Source organism: Eutrigla gurnardus, assembly GCF_963514095.1.
Source record: "Eutrigla gurnardus genome assembly, chromosome: 16".
Classification (NCBI taxonomy): Eukaryota; Metazoa; Chordata; class Actinopteri; order Perciformes; family Triglidae; genus Eutrigla; species Eutrigla gurnardus.
The window spans coordinates 3,053,217-3,080,641 of NC_139927.1; the positions used below are offsets into that span (position 1 = coordinate 3,053,217).

Genomic DNA, 27,425 nt, shown 5'->3' on the forward strand with positions numbered 1-27,425 from the left:
CAAATATTTATTGAAATTCTGACTCACAAAATGCATTCTTGGCGATTGGCGTCTACATAATTACCACGGCAACGACATTCTCGATTGTGACCGAGTCTCACCAGATTACATCATACACCTCCGCTTTATCATACATGCAACAGGTAGTTTATACGTCTCCTTATGAAACATGAGAATTTAACAACACAAGAAAAACATATCCTCTCTACTCATAACACAATGTTTTGTGAAATCATTTCTCATCTCTGAGATCTACCGAGGCGATCTGTCTCAGGTGAGCAACAGATAAAATAAACTTGTATCTACAGTCTTCACACAGCACCTGCTGGCTGGTTTTCACCCGAGGGTGCTGCCGTACTTCCTGTTTATTACACTGACATGCAAATTACATGAGAAACATTAGAAACAACCTCAAACCGTACTTGTTCAGTGGATAAAAATTGCTCCAAAAAGAAGAAAAAACAATATTTCACCAATGACTTTAACTCTCAAAGCAAATAATTAAATTTCATAAAAACAAGAACGTTCAGTGAGACCTTTTCAAAAAACATCTTCACAAAGTCCTTTCAAAAGTAGTTTTAAAACATTTTCTTTGTTTTCCTGCAGGATTCACATGTGGCAGAACGCTATAAATCCCCCAGAATCCTCCTCTAAAGAGGTCGGAAAACCAGCATCTTTGTCATGCTGTGCCAACAATAACACGTACGATGTTTTTCAAAGAAAATCTGAACTCACTCGCAAGCTAGCTATTGCGCTAATGTAACTGTCTTACTTGAGTTTTTATCCAGCGACAATACGAAACGCATCGTAGCTTCAGAAAGAGACGTTACTTTTGGGAGTGTATTCTTTCAAGTTACGTGTTTTCACAGTTTTACGAACAAAATGCAACTTTCCCTAGCGTGACTATCTTTTTAATTGACATAAACATCATACGTGTCAACAGCACAATTCAAATGGCATCAAAACATTATTTGTTTTCTGGGCCGTTGACTGACATTTTTTTTTCAAAATTAGGTCCAGTGGTGTTCCCGCCTGCAAGGGGCGGGGCTTCTCTGTGTGATACACACATGTAGCTGCTTCACCTGTTTTTACACTGCTGGCTGGTGAACAGTTTTATTGTGAGTTAATCAACACGACTGGATTCAAGTCACTCGTTAACGTAACTACGTGTTCTACCAAAACTCCGAAAACAAGCCACCGTCAGGAAGCCGGCGTTTCCGAACGGCTTCCCAGAATGGTGTGTTTTTTTTACGTTTGTGACGTGTTTTCTTGTTACGTTGATTCCATTTACGTAGTTTAGGTCCTTATTTTAAGCCCATCCGTGATGTTTTTCCTAAACCTAACTACGAGGTTTTCTGGTGGCCGTCATCGTATTATTTTTGCCTAAACATAACCGCGACCATTTCACGGTAAAAACAGTGTAAACACGCCAAAAGCCTTAAAATGCATAAACATTTTGGAAATGTCGTGCTATTTACACGCCGTCCCATGAGATCGGGTTACTTAAAAAAGTTATATTCTCATACAACAAAAAAATGCTTTGTCAAGTACTTTTTTCAGGGAAAAGTATTTTCTGTCAAGTTATGTTAGTACTTGACGTATCGCAAATACGCTTAATCAAAAGTACATTTAAATCCCTGTTCGAGAAGAAGTCGGGATACGGAGATTTCATGTGTAAACCTATTTTAACCAACAATATTATCTATTAGTTTCAAAAGTGATGTAGAAATCTTGATATGAAACATAGTTTTGGTTCGGAAACGTTAAAATTCTACCCATCCGTGTTTTGCGGAAACATATAACACCAATGTAACCGTATTGAAAGCTACATGCTAAAACAATAAGTACACGGTGGATGGGAAACAAACACGGGACTTTAACCCAGGAAACTGGGGTTCGGGTCCTGTGTGAAACCAAAAGTAAATGTTGACTTTTGAGATTTTACGTAATGTCGTAACTTGTATACGTACGTGAAACCACGTAGTTTATTTGCCTAATCCCAACAGTCGTACCACAACGTTACCCATGATGCATCATGCATTTGTGCTAGTGTGATACGCAGCTTTTTTCTTTGGTTTAGAAATGTTGACGTTGATCAGTTCCCGTGGTTTGCAGAAACGCACGATGGCAACTTTCTGTCTGGTAACCGGGTTGTTCAAATGGCAGTCAAACAAACGTATAAGTGCATTCGCTTGTAAGTGTTTGGTTACAAACATCACGGTGGTGTTTCAGGCCTCCAGACAGCAGAGCTGTAAACAGAAACACCTGATGTAGACACCAACGCCGGGCGCCCTTGAAAGGTCGCTGCTGTAAACGGGTGTCGGGCTTCATTTGGCCGTGAAACACGAGGACTCTGCACACTTACATCTGTCCGGCCTGCTGACCTGTTGAGGTCCTAAAACCCTGCAGGGGGACAGAAAGAGACCTTGAACTCATTTCACACCTGGACTCTTTAACCCAGAGTTTACGTCGACCCCTCAGGTCAAATATTCTCATTGAAAAATCCACAACAGCCAACGACCAGCTCGGATTCAGACCGGTGATTTTAAAGGTGCATTCAGAGCGACATTCTTTTCTCCTCACTGTTTTTTTTAGTGACTGAAAATATCCAATGATGAACTGCTGCTGTCAGCTCGGTGGCAACGTAGCAATAACGAAAACTCCAGGTCTCTGTTATTTAGTTTATTTATTTCCTCCGAAAGGGAGTGACACAGCTGCAGGGTAAGTGTAATTAAATGTCTTGCACCGGGAATACTTGCACTACCAGGATTGAATCTGCAACTGTTTCCTTTTGACTTTGTAAGCGTTGCATTGCCTCTGACATCATCATGGGTTCAGTCTGAACACACCGTAAGGAAAACCCTGACCAGTTCTGTGTAGACCTGCAATAGAGCGAGAATTAGTAAACTGTGGGCTAAAGGTACGGTAGACCTCAAACATCCGTCTACACTTAAAAAAAACATTCTGAGTCCGTCCATGAGGTGTAGACTGTAAGAGACCTGCAGGGCTTTAAATCGCAGAGGAATTAATATTCCAGTTTAGGAACTGTAAGTGTGAATAAACTGCAGCAGGACTCGGACTGATGCGGGTCTTATCCCAGGATTCAGCCCTCCGAGTAAATAAACACCCTTTTGGTGATTTGCAGTCCACGTTTTCATTCAGTAAGAAGCAAATTGCCGATAATGCTCAGCAACAGTTTTGCAGCAACAACGAGGCGTCGTTGTGGTTGAGGTGCAAAGCCGGAGCCAGTGAGGTAAAATATGACGATGCATCAGGCTTTGTAAGTAAGTCGATGATTAGCGTGGTATTCAGACATCACAGCGTCTCGTTAGTTGGTCACATCAAAGTTGTGCAGACTCCCCCGTCTCTGAGCAAGTTTATAGAACCGGTGGGCGACCGAACGCTGCAGGGATGACTCAGCGATTTTTACACTTTCTGTTCCCCTCGTCTTAAAGGCAACAGGCTTTTTATTTTAATGGTTATTTGCCTGAAATAACGCCCGTGGTTAAAGCGACAGATGAGAGCAGGCAGGCCACAGCAGGATGAGGTGTGCCTTGGGCTACATTCATTGAAAATCCAACACCTTCCCGCGGGTTTCTCTCCCTCTCTCTTCATTTATAGTGTTGTGAGAAGATTATCCCACTGAACACGACATGTAAGTATCATAAACATTTGCTGGCCACAGAGTTAGTTTTCTGCAACATTTTATAGAAAAATCGTTAACTTCCAGGTTACAAAGACTCATCCCTGTTCTTCTCTCTCTTGTGTCTACAATCACAGATCTGCAAATATGCAGAAATATGACACCGTTGATTCCATGAAGTGCACTGAAATAGAATTGAAAGACTGATTAGTTATGATATATTTATAATGTATTTAGTATCAGATGGGGCTATATACTGTAAACTTCTAGCCCTCAGTTTTGCCTGTTAGAAGTTAAAGATTTAACTTCTAGCCCTCAGTTAGTTTTTTATGTTTTAACTTATCAACATGTCAGTGTTTGGGAATGAAACACATCCAATAATTGACGTGTAAAAGTATGTGATCTAAACGTGCGAGCTCCTGGGATTTTCCCCTCTGAACATTTGCATGCAGTAAAGCAGCAACAAGCGTGGTTTAAATCTATGATGAACAAATAAAACAGGATACAAGCTGTTGCCATTAATATCTGTCATAGTTAAAGAAAAGAAATATGCAGCAAGACCCTTCAAGTAATATTTAATCCCATTTAAATACAATACAAAAAAATATATGTTTTAATTTGATCCCAAATCCTGTCCCAGTTTGCACTCAATAGGTTTCTGTGTGAATTATCAGTTTTGTATTTTTATAAAAGATAAAACAACAATGTGTGTCTCACTGCCCAGTTAAAATAAGTGTAAAAACTAAACTAGAAAGCTTCTATTAAACCTGAACATGCCAACGGTGTTTATTTCAGTCTAAATTACAAATACAAGCATTATGTACATTTTAATTTATGACTTTACAATATTCACATCAATGCTCCCTTGTTTGGATTTTTTGCAATATTGTATGATTTATTTTCTAAGGCACAAGCCAGGTGTGGCGGCGATGACGAGGGACGCATCAGCTGAGAGGACGATTGAACCCCAGGAGTTCAACCACACGGAGAGACAATAAATACATGAATACATTAAAAGACAAATATTCCGTCCACGCTTATCTGTCCCTGGTTTTCCCTCCATCATGTGTGAAAAGGTGAGAGTTCAGCTCGTCCTACTGGCCCGACGTCCTCGCTGCTCTCTGCTGCTGCTCCAACATGGTCCTGATGGCGGGCGACATCATGGCGGGCGACATCATGGCAGGGGACGTGGCCGGGGTCGAAGGTCGTAAAGGGTACTATGCGTTTTTACCGGGGACGTAAACGCACTGGAAGTACCTCTGGCCTGTGAAGACGAAGAAGGAGATGAAAGTAAGTGAAGATTGATGATTTAAACTTCTTTTATCGGCCACTTTAATCTACATCATATTCCAGGGCCGGCCCAAAGCATACGCGGACTAAGCGGCTGCTTGGGGCCCACCAGGGGCCGTGTTTTTGAATTTAAATTATTTTTTTACATATTGAATAAATGAAATAGGTGACGTAAACATCAAAGTATGTACGCAAAAGAAAGATAATTCTGATTTAATAGGGTCCCTTAATCATAGTTTATCAGAGTTCTTATACCTTAAAGAAGTAGGAAGTAGAATTCTCTCTCCCTCCCTTTACTTCCTGTTCGTCTGTACTGTCAGCTAGCCAATGCAGGCAAAACCAAAAAAATACTTTTTCTAAAAAACATGGTGTGCAAGTTTTAAGAGGAACCAAATATCATCCAAAAATTAAAAAAATCGCCCAATCACATCAAAAAGAAAAGCATTTTCTTAAAATCTTACTTGGTTTCTTCTTTTCTGTCGTATCATTATCAGTCTGGGTTTCTTCTGCAAGAAATACAAATCAAATATATTAGTGTATATTGTTGGTATGTGAGTCTGTGAGGGGGAAGAAGATATGGATGACATGCGTGTAGATAGAAAAAACAGGTTTCATTCACGTGGATCTATGTACTCCTGTTAAAGTCGGGCTGAAATTAAAGTTCATGCTGTAAATCAACATCCTTGATATTTGTTCTGACAGATCACCATCTCCTATTTAGACGTTCTCCCAATAGGCGTCAATGTTTTGGGGTTTTACCAGCTGGCAGATGCACAAAAGCTACATTGGAACCGATTGATTTTTCCTTAAACAAATAAGTGTAGCGAAATCCAATTTCAGTTTGACTTTAACTCTGATTCATGACGGAAATCCTCTTTTTTGGGGCCTTTTTTTAAACTTTTAACTGTCATTTTCTCTGGAAAATCTAAAAGTGTGGGTTGGTGTGATTGTGAATCGTATCGAGCATGAAACAAACCATGTGGATATTGGCCGGTAGTGTCAGTGATGTAGTGGTATCTCAGAAGAAGGAAAAAAACGATGTTAGTCTTACTTGCGTTGAGTATCGGAAAAAAAATCTAAAATTAACCCGATGATTTTAACTTTGGACCGGAGAAATCAAACCATTTTGTTTTGCTTAGAAACAGGAAGTGCTGTATCAGGCGTTAATACGGGAAAGTGACGAGTCATTCAGGGCGGTGGAGGAGTGTTGATGCTCCGATGGATGACTCAATAAGAACAGAACACTAATAGCCCCATTTAATGGGCTTTTGGCTTCATGGATTTAATTAATCCGGTTAATAAAGTATTATTCTTGCTGTATTCATCAAAGTCCATAATCTCTTCTGATGACTCGAGGCGCAAAAAAAGGGCTGGTAATCTCGTCTCAATCGGCTCATCTCGTTAAATTTGAATCACTCGGCTTCTTAAATGTCATTAAAGCCAGTTCGTATTGAGTCAACCGCAGGAGAGATGGTGGAAATTAACTGGATACCTTTCGGCTTTACAGGAAGCGCTTTTTCCCATTCTCTACGAACAACAAGCACATGGTGTAAAACATGGGAACAAGACTGACCCTGACCCTGACCCTGAACCTCACCATAACGCTGAACCTGACCCTGAACCTCACCCTTACCCTGAACCTGACCCTGAACCTCACCCTGGACCTTACCCTGAACCTGACCCTGACCTTGAACTCAACCCTCAGACGGGAAACTCAGAGATTTTGGTCCCAGAACAGTAAAAAGTTTGTGCATGCCCGCCGCCTATGAAAAAAACATCGTGAATGGTGCTCCGATACTACAGGTCACCATGGCAACCGGGAGAGAGTCATAATGCACGTGGTTTTTAAACATATTCCACATATGACACCAAGTAGAATATCAGTGGCTAGTTCAACTTGTAGAAACTTTCCCCCCCAACAGAACCGACATTCCAATGACATCACATAGACGGCGAGCTGTGATTGGCGGCTAGGAAACCTGTCGTTGTGTCGTCTGAACCCGACGTAACATTTTCTTTTTTATCACATCCAGAAAGCTCAATGCTATTGCTTTGGTTTCCAACAGCGATACGTTAAACGTGGGGATGAATAACTTTCATACTCACGAGCTTTTGATGGTTGTTTCTCTTTATCTAAAATGTGAGGAGAGAAAGTGATTAATGTCAAACCTCCACAGCTCCCTTTAGATGTTCTACCTTGTGATTTTGTACCTTGAGCCTCTTTGACGGATCTCTTCTCGGCCTTCTCAGCTTTGCCTGCGAGAGGAGCGACAGCCTCATTATTAATATGTCTGATTATTACATCTCCTCTCAGGTGTAATGCAGCTTGGCGTGTCCCCGACTGGAACTTCATCATGCAGAAAACAGATCTTAATCTCATAGTCTGCGTGATTTGTTTTGAAAGATGGCAGTAGCTCTGATATTTATCTTATATATTTGTTTTAGCAACTCGTTGACGTGTTTACACGACATTCTCTCCTCCGCTCAGCGTACGTGGAAAAAATGCTTCATTAAAGTAAGCTTTAGTAATAGTAAGTAATCGCTTTGACTCAATTTGTCCTCTGATCAATATCATCATTCCTCTCTCAACTGTAAAGTGACAAAGTGATAAGGAGTAGCGTCTGTGACTTATGTGGAGGTCGAAATAAAAAACAAAGAAACCAACAAATATGAATATTAAAATGTACACCTACTTTTCAAGTCTGACGATACTTTCGATGTTGGTTTGACTGAAAAAACAAGAACAAAAGACGTTCAAATTAAGGACAAGGGCCCTGAATGCCTCACGGTAGATGATCACCAGTGTTACCTGGTTCAGGTCTGGCAGGTTTCTCCTCCTTGGCCTGAGAAGTCACGTTGGCCCTCCTCACGGCCTCGAGTCTGGGTCTCAGTCGGATCGGCTGCGGACGCACTTCTGGATCTGGAACCGACAAATGGATCACCCTAGATTTATATTTAACACTCGAAGCAATTCATGAACAGGAAAGAGAAGAAACTGTGGTCTTCGTGAGCCGGGTGTCCAGTCGTACCTCTCTTGGAGGCTTTGGCTTTGCTCCTGGCGGGCGGCGCTTCTGAGAGGAGCAAAAAACGAATTAGTTTGCAATCATCTTTCACGTCAGCGACATGAAGGATAAATGCTCATTCATACCTGTCGTTTCAGAGGCCGATTTCCTCTTCTGGCGAGCAGCAGCAGGCGCTGACGTGATGGGAGAGAGTCCCGGTTAGCGGCCAAAAGCATGCGTTTTCTTAGTGAAATATGAGCTGCTCCTTCACATGTTTAGTTGTCACACGTTTTAATCATCTTTACACTTCCTAAGACACCCCTGATGAGGTTTTACCTTTCTTAGCAGCTGCAGCAGGTTTGGTTCTCTCTTTTATAGCCGGCTCTGTCAAACCAAAGGACATTATTATATCATTTTTATCAAATAGTTTGAAGCTTTATTCTTCATTGAAAGCCAGTATTCAGATCAGGCTACACTAATAATATTAGCATTATACATGTGTATAATTATATTCCAGTGGTGGCTGCATACCATTTTTGGCCATGTTTATGTTTAGAAATTAAAATTAAGTGTGAAAAGTCACAACATGCTTTTATCTAGCTAAATATTCGGCTCCGTTGCTCCCCTTGTAACGGGGCGGTTTTACCTATTTTAACCCTTTTCTGGGCGATGATGTCATAGAACAGCCTTCTTCTGAAACCTCAACAGAGGATTTGATATGTGTACTCATCTCTCTTGCTTTATACCGGTTTTTGTGAGCTGGAAACTTTAGATTCTATTCAAATGTTCATTACCTTTCTTCGCCACTGCAGCCGGTTTGGTTTTCTCTTTCACAGCCGGCTCTGTAAAGACAAAAGCAACTGACTGAAGGATATAAAAATATATAAACCAACACCATCTTTAAGGCAATTTAACTATTTATGTGAAGTAGAACCTTTTTTGTATTCCACTCAAACTCATGACTTCACTACCTTTTTCCACCACTGCAGGACTTTTGGCTTTCTCTTTGCTTGCTGTTGGCTCTGCATAACCAAATGAATTAATAAGTACAGTGTATATTAAATTAAAACGAGTATTCCTCATGATAACCACAGCTGGTCACAGGGTTTGTTTACCTCTCTTTGCAGTGCTGGCTTTGGTTTTGTCCATTGCAGCAGAATCTGGATTCATGAAATGGTTGTTGAATTATGTTAATTATGTTAATATTGCGTACTGGAGTGTATAATTGTGTAATTGTGTGTATTTCCAGCTAAGCACAGCTTCAAACTGCCGTCTGTGTCGTTTGTAACGACACTCAAGTGGCCGCCACTGGAAAAAAACATAAATTACCTTTCTTTGTCTTGTCTCTGGCGGCGGCCGGCTCTGACGGGAGAATGGGAGTTCATTTTTCCCATAATGAAGGAATTCTTACAGAATGATCGTACATCGCTGGTGTTATTAACTCGGCATTCGGAGGATCTAGAGACGAATACATACCTTTCTCTGAATCTGAAGCTTTGGGTTTCTTCTTTGCATCTGGAAAACATCACATTAGATGTTGTTCTCAACATTAATTTACAGACAAATATCAATGCATGTGAGTTCAACTTAATTAAATAGGTTGTACCTTTCTTGGTGGAGGAAGTCTTCACTTCTTCCTCGACAGGCTCTGGTTCTTTAGGAGAGAAGAGTCTCGTTTTATTTCTCTCTTCAAAAGCAAAGATTTTCATGTTAATGTTCCAGCAGCACCATTTCAAACCTGAATTATTCATTCATATTCTGAGACTAAGGTGTGTTTATTCTGTGAATCATAAACTTCCCAAAATTATTTCAATAAAGTTTCCAAGTATGCACCAACTCTACTGGATATACTGATTAGAAATAAAATTCAACATTTGCTCTTTTTGTAATATTTTTTTTGCATCGCAGCAGAAAAATATTTAAAATTTAAACGTAACTTTCCCTAAAAGCTAATGTCCAAAACCTGCAACACAGTCTGAGTCGATGTGATCATGACACTAAAAGGATGCAAATTAAAGAAAGAATAAAAATAATTTATAAGTCAAGAGTTCAAGTTGTAAGATCAGTTTTAACATTTTGCTTCATATCGTAGTTTAACGTTTGTCTAACGAAGTCTCAGTCGGGATGGAATGGTCCTCCTCACCCCGGACCGGAGCCGGAGTCTGGACCTCGGGCTGAAGGACAGCCTCCTGGTCTGTGGCTTCTGGCTGGGCCGGCTCCACTGGTGGGACTGGGGAGACTGGTGGGACTGGGTCCGGTTGAGGCTGCATCACCGGCTGGTAGGGCTGGTACTGTGCATTGAGAGGCTGCTGCTGGTAGAGCGGCTGGGGAGGTGGAGCTCCGGGATGGACGGGGTGAGCGGTCAGAACCGGAGCAGACGGAGCTGCAGAGATCATGATCAGGATGATGCATTTTAATTATTACAGCAGTCCAGTCCGGTATAGTCCAGTTCAGTTCAGTACAGTCCAATCCAGCATAGTCCAGTGTAGTCCAGTCCAGCATAGTCCAGTCCAGTATAGTCCAGTCCAGTCCAGTCCAATCCAGCATAGTCCAGTATAGTCCAGTCCAGCATAGTCCAGTCCAGTATAGTCCAGTTCAGTCCAGTATAGTGCAGTCCAGTCCAGTATAGTCCAGACCAGTCCAGTGTTAGTACCTGCTCTGGTGGGAGGAGGGTACGGGTTGTCGGTGACGATGTGATGAACTGGAAGAGAGATACAGATTTTAAACAGCCGTTATTAAATCAGGTGTTTGTTCCTGATGACTGCGTTACTCACCATACCAGCCAGGGGGCGCCGGGCAGTAGACCGGGGCAGGTCTGCAGGGACCAACTGGTAGTACCAAAGAAAAAACAGGTTTCTTCCAGGTTACTCCAGGAAAATCATACATATATGTATATATATATATATATATATATATATATATATATATACAGTATATATACTGTATATATATACTGTATATATCGATAACAACGAGGTTTGCTACCTTCCTGTCCAGACTCAGTGACCTCTTCCTGTTTTCTGCTCTCGGTCTCTGTGAAAGAAAAACCCCCTGATGAAAACACAACAACCCTCTTGTTGTTTGTATTTGCAATATTATAGATCATAAAAGAATGATACTTTAATTAACTAATATGGCCATGAAATATATTACTATTTTACCCCCACTCAGACTCATAAGCAGCGGACTCTTCAACGTACCTTTTTTGGGAGTCTTTGGAGTCTTTTCCACTCTTTTGGCTTCATATTTGAAAAGAGAAAACATCCCGTTACTTGAAGTTAAGACAGAAAAATGTGACGTAAATATTCACATGATCTTTTTTTTTCTTTTGTTGCTTTTTTTTGCACGGTTCTTGCAGTTTAAGCTTAATTTAAAGGTATAGTTGAATGTTTTGGGGAAGGCCTGTTCTGGCGGGAGAATGATCTCATTATAAAGTTAGCTTAGCTTAGCTTAGCTTAGCTTAGCGTAAAGACTGGAAACAGGGGGAAACTGCTAGCCTGGCTCTCTCTGCTAGCTGTTTTCATGTAAAGTGGGTGCCAGACCTCCAGATTCACATTAGAAGCGTGCCGTACCTCTGAGAAAAGGAGGAAATCTCCGGACCTTCCCGACTGTCGGCTGCAGAACGGCAATTCTGGGGAGAGCTGGAGGCAACGACGACACACGATGACTTCATCACGTCATGATAAGGAAGTATTAAACACTTAGCTGTCGTCATAACGTGTTCGGGGTTTACCTTTGCGTTTTGGCTCTTCGATGGTCTTCACAGCTTCACGATCTGGAAATTAAAATGAGAAAAAACACAAATGGATACTTGGGAAAAGTTATCACAAAGATGTTCCCTCGTTTCACAGGTGGGTCCTGAATTCTGCTGCAGTGGTTCACGTTTAGTTAGAGTTTACATCTTTATTCGTGTTTTGGACTCGGTTCAGAGGTTTGTGTCGTGGCTTCGTCGGTACCTTTTCTTCTTCTCAAAGCTGAAACTCTTCTCGGAGCGTCTGAAAAACACAAACGGGAGACACTTTTCACAGTAATACGCTCCAGCCACCTGACATCCTTTAAACTCCAAAATAAAAGTGGAGACACGGTGGATAAAAAATAAATAAATAGATAATTTTATTAAAAAAATATATATATATAATCATATATGTGGAATATATATGTGGAAGCCATTTTAACCACTTATTTATTTGTTTAACATTAATTATAATGCAAAGCCTCTTCTGTATGACTTTCTTGAGATTTTGTGCCCTCTGCAGGTCAAAGGTCGTTAAGGTGTGGCTGACTGAGAGCGCACAGCTTTTGACCTTGTCTGGCTTTGCATTAATTGTGTATTGCGCAAGCTGTTATTTGTAAATTCTATAGTTAATATCCAGCCTGCCTTATTATTTATTGAACAGATAAAGGATCTATAAATTCTGTAAAATTCTATAAATGTATATACATACATACATATATTATCACTCCATAAATAAAAAAAACATACTGTCAACACCCTTTAAAAAACAATTGAAGCCATATTTCTAGTGATGAAATGTATAAATGAGGCTTTGCATGATATATGATATATCAAACAATGTTGAAATAAAGACGCAGGTGGAACCTTTCTTGTCTGCAGCCTTGCCGGTGGACTCTCTGGTCTTTGCAGAGTGCAGACAGGGACACACTGAAAGCAGAGGCACACGGGAAGTTACGGCGACGTGAACATGATGTCACAGCTGTAACCTCCTTCTTCGCTCTCTGACCTGCAGGCTCCGCCTTCAGTGCTTCCTCCTCGGGTTCAGGCACAGGTTTGATCACATCCACCGACGCCTTCTCCTCGCCATCTCCTTCATCGTACTCCTCCTCTTCGTCTTCAGAATCGTCTACAGTTTTCTTGATCTGAGCCGCTGGCTCTTCATCCTCTTCATCCTCTTCCTCCAGGGCAGCAGGCCGACTTGTAACTGAGGGTGAGAGCAGCAACTTAGACTTGTATTCATTTCTTTATGTCATTTTTATTTTACTTTAATTCATTTTTAAGATAAGAAGAGAACATCTTCACACTGGACAAGCAGCTGCAAGCTCAGTTAATAGAAGACAAACCTAAAATGTGTGTAAAGTGCAAAGAAAAACAGTTTTTAAATGACTACCATTTACATTCTCAACATTACCACACATTTTAAAAAAAAGAAAAGAAGAAAATATGTGATAGTCTTTGTTACCAATATATTAGATACATTTGGTGATTGAGAAAACGGATGTCCTGATCTTTTTCATATCTTTGATTTGAATAAATGCATATTTATTGTAAATATAACATTATAACAACTGTTTTACTGCTATTGCTATTTTTTTAAAGTTGTGGTTTTATAATGTGAATTATAATAAAATTATAGACTCCAAAAATACTGACTGAAATACATTTACACCCCAAAATGATGGTCTGTCTATAAAACGGTATTATTGGTGAGTTAAATGAGTTGTGATGAGCTTGTGTTGTGTTTCACTGCGTGCAGCAGAACAGATATGTGATTCTCACCAAGTGTTTCTGTTTCAGCCTCCTCAGTCTGACCTTCATCAGCCTGTTTCATGGCCTCATCCTCGTCTTCATCCTCGTCTGCCTCAGTCTCTACTGCCCCCTCCTGGACAGTGAACGCCGCTGCAGTGGTAGCTACAAATAAACAGTGTAATAGCAATAATGTACACACATTACTTATATATGTATAGTTATAACCTGAACAAAATGTCGGGACGGGGAAGTTAATGATCTGGAATTATGTTTAGAGAGGAAACAATTCAATAAAACGGTCTGAAATACAACAACAGCAATAAAATATAATAACTAGAGAAGGCAAGTTGTGAACTTTGGCTGAAGCCAAAAGCGGATTGCTGGCTTTGAAAACTTATAATAATCAGAATATATATAAAAACTGTGAAATAATAGTAGGGCTTGTTGAAAGCTAAGTTTTGAACTGTGTGGAAAAAGTTTGAATGTTCTGACATGAAGTTGAATTTATGTGAGAAAGTCCTAATAATCTTTGTGAGCGTTTCACAGTTTGAATGCTTGAGTTTCTATCTGGAAGTATATATGAATGACTAGATGAGCTTAGAAAATGCTTGAAAAAAGTGTATTGGGGTTTGCCGAAAAACGTTAAAAATATCTCTGAAATTATGAATTAATTAATTAATATTAATTATAAAAATAGACGCGGTCGATTCCCAATCGTTGAATAAATATTCTGTCAAACATGTTGATAAAAAATAACATTGAAAAATGTTGAAGGAAACTTTCCGACACGGTCTGGGTGAATACTTGATTCCGATTGGCTGCTGAGTCACCATCTAAGTAGTTCCAGTTAGAAGCGCCTGTTCACCGTTCTAAATCAACGCACCGTTGACTAGCTCATTTACACTTGAGTGCCACATCCGCTGAACGCCACAAGATGGCGACCTCAACACGGGGACCCGCAAGAAGTAAGTAACACCGCCCGCCGCAAGAAGTAAGTAACACCGCCCGCCGCAAGAAGTAAGTAACACCGCCCACCGCAAGAAGTAAGTAACACCGCCCCTCAGAACTCTGCAAATCTTCATATCGATTATTTGGAGATTACGACATTAGCGTGCTGTCAAAATGTATGTACAGTTTTTCTTTAACCTTAAAAAATGCTATTTACGGTGAATCTCGTTAGCATAACATTAGCTCTGTGGTAGCGATATGCTAATCGATATTTCCATAAAGTTGTTGGAATTTCTTTTTTGGGGGGAGTTACATGGCTGGATAGCTAGCTAGTGTTGCTAACTATCCAGCGCTGTCAAAATGTCATGTGATGCTATTTACGTTGAATCTCGTTAGCATAGCATTAGCTTTGTGGTAGCAGTGATATGCTAATCGTGAATTTGTTTTTTGGGGGGTAATGACATGGCTGGATAGCTAGCTAGTGTTGCCGTTTAACATACTGTCAAATTATATATTTTAATGTATTTCCACCGCACACAACGTTTGTTTACGTGACTGGAGTTAGCTAGCATAACGCTATCTTATGCTAATCGGGGTTTTAGTTATTGATTTTGATATTGATTAGGGGACAGTGACATGGCTGGGTGGACAGCGTTAGCTCGTCATGTTGTCAATATATATTTACTGTTTGTCAACTGATGTTATAGACGCTGCATCTTTAGCTTGGCTTGTAACGGCGCCAACGCGGGTTCTCTGGGGTTCGGCTATTTACTGGAGTAGTGACAACGTTTTCATTGCATAAAATATCATACCATATTGATTTACTTTTAACTGTAAGCATTATCATTCCTTTTCATTTCATGGACCTGCCAGCCAATCAGAAACAAGGATTTTCTCTGGCCTGTTAATAAGTAATAATCAATAATACTGGATTATACCTGCTAGCAGGACTTCATCAACATCATCGTCATCTTTCTTATCTTCATCATCATCGTCGTCGCCTTCTTCATCCTTGCTACCGAAGGACTCTGATCTGACTTCATCATCCTCCTCATCATCAACTCTTTCAGTGTCAACGAATGATTCTATTTGATCTTCATGATCGAAGGTGAACTCAAATGAGCTGCTATCGATATCTTCATCATCTCTCTCATCATCATCATCGTCAGTTGTGTCATAGGAGAAATCATCGGTGAAGACAGTCTCTTCATCCGTTTGGAGAGCAATGTAGTCGTCATCATCTTGGTCCGTTTGAAGAGCGATGTCTTCATCATCGCCATCTTCATCCGTCTGAAGAGCAGTGTCATCATCTTCATCGCCCAAGACTCCGCTGTCTGTACTGTCAAAGGGAGGGGCTTCCTCCTCTTCTTCATCATCGTCATGGATGTCTTCTTCTGTGACATCATCACGTGCGTCGTCGTCAAGGTCAGCGCCGACGGCTTTGTCAAGGTCGAAGTCAAGGTCTTCTTCTTTGAGGTCACTGTCTTCCTCATCGTCTTCATCGTCTGCAAAGTGCTCAGAGGAGGCGACGGAAATGTCCTCGTCTGATTGGTCCAGATCATCAGCATCCTCATCGGTGTCTTCCGTAACTTTGTCGAGGTGTTCATCATCGTCCTCGACAAGAGGTAAAGGAGGAAGATCTTCCTCTTCAGCGAGTTTATGATCTTCTTCGTCATCTTCATCATCCTCACTGGCTGCAGGAATAGGAGGAAGATCAAGCTCCAGGTCATCGTCACTGTCGTCTGCAATGACGTAGTCGCTATCAGACGTGGCGACGCCCTCCGCCAATCTGTCGTCTTCATCGTCGTCTTCATCCCTCTCTTCTTCCTCTTCACTGGAGAGAAGTGCAGATCCACTGACTTCTGAAGTGTCAGTAAATGCATCGTCACTGGCATCATCTTCGTCGTCTTCATCTTTTTCGTCATCTTCGTCACGCAGGGCTACGTCTTCGCCACTGTCTTTGATCTCAACAGGTGCGTCAGAATCAGGAGACATCGCTGAGTCTTCATCCTCAGAGCTGGAGATGGGTTCAGGAGAAACTTCATCATCATCATCGTCGTCAGCTGCTGCATGTTCAGACTCTTCATCATCTTTATCAGCAGCATCTGCCTTTTCTTCTTCTTCCCCCTCCTCATCTTCATCCTCATCTTTGTCAGCCTCTTTCATGTCATCTTCATCGATCTCAGCTGCAGCTGCTTGAGGTTCCTTCTCATCTTCCTCGTCTTCATCCTCATCTTGTTCCACCTCAGGAGCTACATCCCCCTCCTCTTCTGCCTTCACCTCATCTTCCTCTTCATCAGCAGATGCGTGAACTCCCTCCTTCTCATCCTCACTTGGCCCTTCTTCTTCTCCCTCCTCGTCTTCCTCCTCCTCATTCACAGCTTCTACTCCCTCCTCTTCTTCCTCCTCCTCATCCACAGCTTCTACTCCCTCCTCTTCTTCCTCCTCCTCATCCACAGCTTCTACTCCCTCCTCTTCTTCCTCCTCCTCATCCACAGCTTCAGCCCCCTCCTCTTCTTCCTCGTCCTCATCCACAGTTTCTACCCCCTCCTCTTCTTCCTCCTCCTCATCCACAGTTTCTACCCCCTCCTCTTCTTCCTCCTCCTCATCCACAGCTTCTACCCCCTCCTCTTCTTCCTCATCCACAGCCTCAGCCCCCTCCTCTTCTTCTTCCTCCTCCTCCTCCTCCACAGCTTCTGCCCCCTCTTCTTCCTCCTCCTCCTCCTCTTCCTCCCCTTCAGCTTCCTCCTCCTCTTCCTCCCCTTCAGCTTCCTCTTCATAATATTCTCTATACTGCTCATTATACTCCTCTTCATACACCTCGTCCTCCTCCTCCTCATCTTCCTCCTCCTCCTCATCTTCATCTTCTGCGTACTCCTCCTCCTCCTCCTCCTCCTCCACAGCAGCCTCCACCATGTCTCCCTCTTCAGCCTCCTCCCCTCCCACCTCTTCTTCTTCTTCTTCTTCTTCTTCTTCTTCTTCCTCCACAACTTCAATCGCTGGTGGTTTTGCTTTTGCTTGCATTCCCATAACTGTAAGAAACATGATGAGGTACTTCTAATTATTAATGCAATAAACATAAATCAAACAAATTATATTTATGTAAATGCTGTGTATTCAGATCTGGTGAGATGTTAGAAGTTGTATACTTAAAGGGCTACACCAGTCACCCAGTTAAACGACAGTGTCTCTTAAATGAAATGGAAAGACAGTTTGAAGAGTGCTTTTACACTCACAACTAATCACCTCAAAGAAAGGCAAAGGAGCAACTTAAATGTTACACATCATAATGTGCACTGCTGTAAGTGATAGAATAATAATAACTACAGCGGTAAATAAATATGCAACAGCTGTGGAATAACTTGAATTAAAGTACAACCTAGTTACACACCGCAAATGAGTCAACTTAACGCTGCATGAGCTGATTTATTCTGGCCACTTCGGGGCAACAGAACAAGCTGTTAACACAATTATTGACGTTTTATGAGGATTTGGAACATTTTCTGCAGTTAAAGAGCAACATGATCATTCATATACAATATCTGCTCTCTTTTAGCTCTGTTTTTGGTCTCCACCATCTCCTAAATTACATATCTGTCTCCCTAAATGATCCGCCAAGTCATTAAATGTGTCTGTCTGCTGCTTGCTGCAGAATCAGGCGAGGAAGTGTAAGCTGAAGCTTACTGATCTGCGTCTCAGTCAAAAACTGCTTAGACTAGAAGTTAGCATGTTCCAGTCCGTTAAGAATGGAGAGGGACGTACCTTTACTTCGCGAGGGGAGGAATTCTCCTAGAACATGGTGAGAGAAATGAAAATCAGCAATGTAACTTAACAATATACAGTTTATCTGGATCAAGCATGCTGCTGTTTGGATGCTCATTCACATGAAGCACATTTTAGCAGAAGTTAAACGGCTCATTGGAAGCAGTTATCATATGAAGTTAGTGAGAAACAGACAAGCTTCTTCTAAGAAAAGTTATCTGGGAATATTTAACAACACAGACCTTTTGACTAATGCTAGCATAGTGATTTACTCCCTCCATTACTGTTACAAGGGTGAGGCACGGGATTGATTATTTCCATGGAGAGTTAATCTACACGTTCAGGGGAAAGTAGTCATAATAAAATACCTTTTGCTTTCTTAATCTTCACTTCCTGCCCCTCCTCCTCCTCCTCCTCCTCCTCCAACCATCTTGAATCTTTGAGATTGTTCATACATCAAGTCAGCTTGAAACTCCATAATAACAATGCCCTCAGTCCCTCAGCCACATGTTTTATGTATTTCTGTGTCTATTTAGGGAGACAATTCTTGCAGTGGCATCATCCATCTTCAAAAATTCTCACCCAATGATTTCAGTTCATTAGATTAAAGCCGCCACATCGCAGTACGAGTGCAGTTCAGTGTTATGAATTGCTTTAAAGCAACAAAATGCCTTTCATGAGATGGTTTTTTTTGTTGTTGCATATTCTAAAAAAATGCAATATAAAGAACATCACACATAATGCAGCACAGCATGTACAAGACATTCGTAGCAGCGAGCAAGGCTGCAGCAGAATGATGATCGCAACAGTCCAATACAAACCTTTTTTTCTCACTGCGTATAGATTTCCTAGGAAAGAGCAGAAGACAACGACTTAAAAATCTAAATTTTACAGCTTTTTTTTGCATGCACTGTATATTTGTCTACCACGTGTTTTCTACCTTCGTCTTCATCAGGGGAAACCAGGTTGGCAACGAATGCAAACGCCGCGTCGACCACGCTCGCCGATTCCTGCACGGCGTCGCTCACCGCCTTCATGGGGTCCGAGCCGATCTTGCTGAGGCCTCCTGGTGGATCGGGGACGCGAGTGCGGTCAGTCATCGTATTTGATATGTTGTTTATTTACCTGCTTGTTACTGACCAAGCCAAACGGATCCAACTTCCGGAAGAGTTTCTGGAAACTTTTCACTCAAACATTTAGTCAATGCAGACCGCCCCTCCGCATTGAGGAAATGTCAGAAAACATCAACTCTAGAGCAAAGGTTAAACTGCGGTGGGGCTGCAGGAGCTGAACTTGGATTTCACAATCTGATCAATATTCTATTAGGAGCAGGCATCGCCCACTCATCACCCACCCCAGTTTAAACCACAGCAAAAGGCCTGTGCATCACATTTCATGTGCAGAAAGCATTTGAAAAAATGACAGTGACCCTCTTCCATCAACTTGTTTCTAATTTCCTTTTAAAATGTATGAGACTATTGATTTTCTCATACATTTGAGTTGGAATATATCATAGTCACAAGTAGAAAGTGAGGATTTTGCTTCAAATTCAACAGAATGAGAGTTTCCCAGCTTCAATATGAACAGTTTGATGAAGGAGGAACATTGTTCTCAGTGCAAACACGTCTGAAAGAACGCTTCAGTCTGAATCAGGGCGGTTAAAGAGATCTGGAGAGGTTGATGGAAAAAGGAAGAAAACAAAATATTGTTCTCCTTATTAAGACATGGTGTAACGCATTTCTCTGTATTCAATGCACTGCTTCTTGGTTAACCTAAACTTGGCCGTCCACATTGAATTATTTAGCATATTTCAGTGTGTCTCTAAGCCCTGACTGCAACCACAAAATGCAAACAGGCAAAATAAAAATAAAAACTAAATAGAAAAAGAAAATATAACAGTAAAATGTATTTTTAAAGGCAGCGATTTCAGATGCGATTGATTCATTTTTTTAGTTTGGTAAATCAACCTCACCTGAATCAATTATTATTTTCCTGCTTTAAATCAAAATACTTGTTTGGGATTTTCAAGTATTTGTTTTCCTTACACACAATATAGGCGACATAGAAATAAGAGATAAACATGCTAAACACGTCGTCTACACAAACTAAACTACAAACTGTTTGCAACATCATGTATCCGACAGGAATGCAGAAGTACAGCAGCGTACTGTGTACATTGATGGCTCATATTAGCAGTTTTTAGCCTTTTTTTTTTTTTTTTTTTTAGAAAAAGCTCCGGGTCAAGGAGTTAGTAGCAGATAAGGTGCCTTGCCTCTATGGCCTGAATCCTTTAAAACCTTCCTGACGACAGGAGGTGGGCGACCTGGTTGGATGAGAAACACAGCAGCAATAAGCAAAGACATTTAACAGTGAAGCAAAGAGACGGGAGGGAAGGAGTTAATAGTAGTATTTCTGTGATAGCATGACGATAGTTATGTACTTATACTGTCCGAAAGAACAAAAGCTGATATTTCTGTTAATATCATATGATTTGATGTCCTTTATCAGTTTGTTTGGAGGTGATAATTGTGAGCGATAGCTCGTTAGCAATATTATAGTTTCTGTAAAAATGTGCCATGTTTCTTGTGTGACTTTCTGTTTACAGTGAGATTCACGGGTGATAATTTAGGAAATGACGGAGGAATAAAGTAAGATGTTGATGTTAGGGTTAGAAAATTGAGTAATTGAAATGAATGAAGTTTGAATGTTGTGAGGAGAAATGGAACCGATGCTTAGTAATGCCACTGTTACGTATGAACAAGAACAATTAGTACATTTATACCTTCTCTTGTTAAAATGAAAAGGAAAGCGTCTCTCCTGCCTGACAACGGTGCAGATGAGATAGTCATTAAATGCACAACTAGAATCCACTTCTCAATATTAATAGTGTGTTACATCGCTGACCATACAAACGCGGCGTTAGGTTACAAACACCTTGCTGTTGGCGTGGTTTCATTCTCACATCTACGTTTGAAGATAACTCACCCTGAGCGAGTCCCATCCCTCCCGGTTGACCCACACGGGACCTTATTTCCTAATGTTACATTCAGGAACTAGACTTTCAGCACAACCTCAGAGTAGGAATGTAGAAACGCTTTAACTACCATTAAAGTAGTGTTTCATCATCCTTTCAAACTCATCCGAGTTCTTTCCATCAAAACCGAGCAAACCTGGCCCACGTCTGGCACCAGTTCAGAGCCACAGTCTGCCTGACCGTATGAAAATATAGATTTATCAACTCTATTCATTTACATACACATTTTCCACAACACACACCTGTTTCTGAGACTCAGAGGTGAACGGCAGACACCTGTCCTTACCTGAGACGGTTCTGTAGTCCATCAGATCAAACATGATGACAAAAACACAAGACCACGTGATGATCAGAGCCAGGACTAAGATCCAGGCTAGCGGGGAGCTGAAGGTAGAGTGGAGGTCATCCGTGAAGCTTTTCTTGGACCCCCGTGTGGACGGCGAGCCGGCGTCCACGTTCTTGCCGTCGATGACCATGGTGGTGGTCGTCGTCGACGACCGTGCTGAGGAGCGGAGACACTGATCAGATGCAATACGTTGAAATGTGGTGTTCAGAAGTTCAAAACAGGGAAGCAACATCATGTAGAAGAAGTACTCGGACCTTTCATTTGAGCAAAAATAGCAAAACCATAGTGCAGAATATAATACTCCTTACAGAATAATATGGGATTATAATCATTGATGCATTAATTAGTGCAACGCTGTAATGTTGTGCAACGGTGGACTATTAAAGTCACATAATCATTTATTTGATGATATCTGAATTAGCAAAGTTTCAAGTTACTCAGTGTATGAAATAAATAATAATACATTTTATTTATGGGCGCCTTTCTTTCTTCTTCCTTCTCTAGTACACCGTACAGTTAATAATGGCAAGTTCAAAACAAACAATTAGTTAAGATTAGACGAGTGTAGGGGAGTAGAGGTAGGAAGTAGCTGAAAATGTAAATACACAAAGTACAAGTACCTCAAAATTAAGTACAGTACTTCAATATTAGAGATGGGAGAAATGATGGCGACGGCATTGATGTAGTAAAGTCTTAATATTTTGATTTATTTTCTTTTTTATTAAAAATCTGGGCAATCTTTCCACATTATATATACGTAATGTAGCACATCCACTGTATCATACAAAATAGGAATTGGTTTGAAATATTTGAAGGGGAAAATTCTCATTATATTTAAATCCAAAATAGAGATTGAGATGGAGAACTGCTTAATAATCGAATCGTGAGGTGATGATTCCCCCCACTATTAAATATACCCATCACTGGCATGTGTGTCACTTGATTGGGAGTTAATATGCCAACATTTTAAACACAAATGTTAGATCTGAACATTGACGGCAGGTCTACTCTGACGAGGACCTAACACTTGTTTCTATGTTTGTGCTCTTACTTTATCGGCGATGATAAGTTGTGGTTTCTTTCTTTCCACAAATGTACTTATTGTTAGTCGCTTTGGACAGAAGGGTAAAATGGTATGTAGCCCCTTCCCTCCACAGGAACCCGTGTAATCTATTTGGTTTTTGCGTGCTTACGAACGTGGAGAGAGACGGTCGTAGTCGTACAGGAAAGTGTGAGTTTGTCCGGGAAGCTTCAGGCCACCTGTTGACTCTCCTCAGCTCACTGTTGGCAGCGACTGCAGGTTACTCCATTACTGCTGACTCAGACGACTGGCCAGCATTCTCAACACACACACACACACACTCACACTCACACACACACACACACACACACTCACACTCACACACACTCACACTCACACACACTCACACTCACACACACTCACACACACACACACTCACACTCACACACACTCACGCACACACACACACACACACACACACACTCACACACACACACACACTCACACACACACACACACACACACACACACACTCACACACACACACACACACACACACACACACTCACACACACACACTCACACACACACACACACTCACACACACTCACACACACACACACACACACACACACTCACACACACTCACACACACACACACACACACACACACACACACACACACACTCTTTCTGACTTTGTTACTCTGACACCGTCAGGTCAGTTTAAAATATGGGTGATGACGGCATAGGAAACCTCCCAGTGGCTGCTGTATGACGATCGTCATGACGACGGGCGGCTTCTGTGTGTGTGTGTGTGTGTGTGTGTGTGTGTGTGTGTGTGTGTGTGTGTGTGTGTGTTGCAGTCCAATGAAATGCGAAGGATTTGTTTGAATCCCTCTTGTAGCTGAAAACTGCTCAATATTCAGTTTCGTCAAAGTACAGAAGCTTAAGACGGCCTTAGCTTCCGTTTCACTGCGACTCTCCGGTTACTGAGCTGCTTCAAGTCGATTAAAACGGAAGTTAAATCATCTTCAGCTGCTGTACGATGACGTATTCTCCAATTTATCGATTAATGAATGAATGAATGAATTGATGTCATGATACTATCGGGTGACATTGGTACTTGCTGATGTTGGCACACTTATTTAGTACATATTTAGTTTTACTTGAAGAAAAGATGACTGGATTATGATATAAATACAAAGAAATGTATGTTTTGCATTTAATTAAATGGCTGCAAAATATGACCGAGGATGTGAAATCATCAATGTTCAATCAATCAACAATGAACGCTTGGCCGTGCATGGATGATATTGGCTCATACACTGGAAATATTAACTCTTAGCACAAATTACACAAATCTCAGACTGCAGTCACGTTACTGTCGATTTGTAGTCCTTAACAAGGAAACTACAAACACTAAACAACTGTTTGGAGGTTTCCTTCTTCAACCTGTTGATTCTGCTTTCTGCACACAAGTAGCCTCCAGGAATATCAACAAAACCACATTATTCTCTTTTAGAATGCCGACTGGTCCATCCAAGACTTCGATCAGGTTTCTATCAAAGCTGGTTTGGAGAGAATATTAATTCCTGCCATTGACTGTCGGGTTAAATCATCACGGTTTTTATGTTCCCAAAACAAAATCTGCTTCTTCTAATAACTTCTAATAAACACTGTGCAAGTGGAGGTCTAGCTACTTTAACACAGGCTGTGGGATGTTTAGTCTGCCCTCATTCCCCTGAATACAGTAATGCTGCTGCCACAAGAAGAAGAAGAAGCAGCAGCAGGTGGACACATTAAACTGTGGAGGAGTTTTGGACCAGCAATAAACCACTGAAACCTTGAAACCATCACGGCACACAAAAAAACTCCACCGCCATTTCCGGTGTTGCACTCGCCGGGTCACGGTGACGACTCGGCCCGTTCAGGCAGAGTACGGGAAGAGAAGCCGTAACGCTTGCTTTAATGAGTGGACGGAGCAGAGCGGAGCTGCTAACAGTTGGACAGGACATGGATGACAGGAAGTGCACACATCACCTCCTTAATATACAAGTTTACAGAATATTTGTCATCTATATGCTGAACATAACTATAGAGATCCACTTGTTTCCATAGCAGAAGATTTAATATTTGAATATTTCCACAGCAGAATCCCAAATTTACTGTTCAGATCTTTGTTGTTGGGAATCTAAGTTCAATTATCCAGTAAAATGTTAACATCTAATAACGATGGGAACAAATTAATTGTCTAAGATTTTAAAATATCAGATCTGAACGTGAACTTTATTCCCTCAAGACACCACATTGTTCTCATACAAGTAGGCCAAATATACAATATGTATGTTGTATTTTCTTGTCATATGGAGCTAATTTAGAGATAACATGAAGGTTTTGGTTATGAGTGCTCTCTCTTTAATTCAAGAAAAAGACTAAGAAACATCTGTGAAATGTTGTCTCGAAATAAAATAAACTTTTCCTTTCAATTATGTTTGAATCATCTTGTGCACACAAGATGAGAAAAATCACCTTAAGGTGCTCTGTAGGAAAGTTGTGAGTTTTAACAGCTGCTGTAACTTGGGATGCAGCAATTAGTCTATCAACAGAAAAACGACAACTATTTTGATCATTGTTAAACTCATTTTTCATGCAGAAATGTTTATTTTCTGTTTAATATCATATTTAACGGCCAAAACCCACATTCAAAGTCGTCACTTTGGACTTTTAATTGCTCTAGAAAATATTGGGCAGGTTAATTAATAATGAAAATAATAGATATGTGCAGCCCTAGCTTTCTTGAAAAAGGATTTGTTTGATTTAATTCGGGAAGTATTGTAACACCAGGTTACATGTAACACTGTTAGCTCGACCAATCAGGAAACGAGCTGCAGTGATGTCATCGATGCACTCCCAGGAGAAGTGACTTTCTTTTCACTTTGTTCTGTTCTTCATTCTCCTCCTTAGTATTTAACGTTAACTCCCATAATGATCTGTGATTGTGTCGCAGCGACATCGAGTGAGTTTCATCTGCAGCAGACACATATTGTACATAAACAGAACAATATATACTGACTGAGCCTTTACGGCCCCGTAGACATCGCCAGTGTCTTAAAGCTGCATTTACAAATAGCAGACGGATACATGATAGCCATATATTTTTAGATACTTCCAAACTTGACATTCCCCCCGGCACACAAGACATCAGAGGGCAAAACAAAACATCCATCAAACAGCACCACTTTATATGTCAGTACTTTACCTTCAACCGTCTCTGTCATACTTTCACAGTGTAATCCCAACAGTGAATCCCCTTTTTGTCCAGATCAAGTTGCCATGAAAACCAAAAAAAGGTTTATGGTGGATCCTCAACTCCTTGTTTTTTTTTTATTAATCCCAGCGTTTTAGTAATTCCAATCTAGCACCGTGGTGTGAGGAAACGCTCTTCTTCCATTCTCACGACTCCAATCTGCTATTTTTGCCCTCTCTTGTCCCGGCCAGTCGGGAGGTTTTCACAGAGAGTCCAGAGAGCTTCCGACCCGGTGGATGAGGCTGGTGGAGACGGACGGAGACCAAGTGGAGGTGGTGGCTGTCTTTGCCCTTTGCCTGGTTGGGGCTATGGTTGTAGATTACCCCCCCCCCCCCCCCCCACACACACACACACACTCTGACAGAATTAGACGGACGATGGAAGGTAACTTTATCCCCACCAGCCAATGAGTCACGTGATCACATTTGTTTTGCACTGCTGACAAAATCTATTACATCTAAATCAATCTAATTTGTTTTATTAGTTATGTTTATTATAGTGTGCATGGAGTGAGGCGCTGTTACATTCATGCCATGTTTCTGAGCCCCAAGTTATTCTTAGAGCGGCTCGCTGCTATTCTGCCTCGCCTTTTTAGGCCAGAGGCGTGACCCCCCCCCCCCCCCCCCCCCCCCCCAAGCTAACTAATCCCCTCCTCCAGACTCGACTGCTCAGTGCAGAGCTGTCATCAAGTGGAGGGGGGGGGGGCTCACAATGGCTGAAGTGCAGCCAATATACTCATAAATTGCTGGACTTGTGCTGAACTTTTTAACCCTTTTGGATCACATCCCCAGTCACGTTGTGCACATATTAAACAATCTATATTCATCATATTTCTAGATCAAAAAGGGAGCACATATTAACCATGAACTAGTTTCTTATTAGCATGCATATTAGTAGCATATTGGCTGTTTTAGGCCATTATAAATCACTTACTAATGCTTTATTCTGCATGATTATATTCTGCAACTACTAGGCCGTTAACTACTGTGAGAGTTTTCCATCAATCATTTCCTAATCACTGCTTATTGATCGTGAGTTAGGGAGTTGTTGTAAACCACTTAATAAGAATAAGCTAATAAGAAACTAGTTCATGGTTAATATGTGTTTGGTCAGTTTGTTTTTTTATTTTGAAATTCCCTGACTTCCTGTCCTGTGGGTTTGTATCAGTCTGGTCAGCCCCGCCTTGTTCCCCGTGGGCTTTCAGCCTGCCCACCTGTGTCTCTTTGTTTGATGGATTTCTAGTGTTTTTAGTGTGTGGTTTTCCTCCAGTGTCTGGGTCAGGTGGTCTGCTTCAGTCCCGTATCCAGGCCCGTATCCTTTTTGCTGTGACAGTAGCATAGCTGGCTTTTCAGAGCCCTTTTACTCTAAACAGCTGTGGGCTGCATCTGGACACAAGGCGTGGGAGTTGAGGTGTCATGAGAGTAATTCTAATCTGTAAAGATGCGATCTGTAACACCAAACCAGTGATCTGAAAGGTTTTGTGTGCTAACAGCTAAAAGTAAGCTTGTTAAAAGTCCAATTTCAACAGGTGCAACTGTTTTTCTGTACAAAATAATCATTTATATATTTATTATTCATCTGATTG

General features: G+C 41.2%; 1 protein-coding gene across 1 annotated transcript; it reads right to left on the reverse strand.

Annotated features, from left to right (window-relative positions):
• LOC311026762 (uncharacterized protein) lies at positions 1-26,167 on the reverse strand. The gene is made up of 33 exons (XM_084030460.1): positions 25,793-26,167; positions 21,451-21,666; positions 20,403-20,453; positions 19,071-19,196; positions 18,952-18,978; positions 18,131-18,157; positions 15,307-17,400; positions 13,451-13,582; positions 12,678-12,875; positions 12,536-12,598; positions 11,892-11,930; positions 11,669-11,710; positions 11,508-11,576; positions 11,136-11,174; positions 10,921-10,968; positions 10,710-10,763; positions 10,589-10,636; positions 10,079-10,318; positions 9,542-9,622; positions 9,412-9,450; positions 9,265-9,297; positions 9,051-9,095; positions 8,907-8,957; positions 8,730-8,777; positions 8,272-8,319; positions 8,082-8,129; positions 7,963-8,004; positions 7,743-7,853; positions 7,627-7,662; positions 7,145-7,189; positions 7,040-7,066; positions 5,395-5,439; positions 1-4,907 (listed from the first exon to the last, which is right to left on the reverse strand). The coding sequence occupies exons 1-33, from the start codon at positions 25,809-25,811 to the stop codon at positions 4,861-4,863; spliced, it is 4,278 nt and encodes a 1,425-aa protein (XP_083886586.1). The 5' UTR covers positions 25,812-26,167; the 3' UTR covers positions 1-4,860.
• Positions 26,168-27,425: the final 1,258 nt, after the last annotated feature.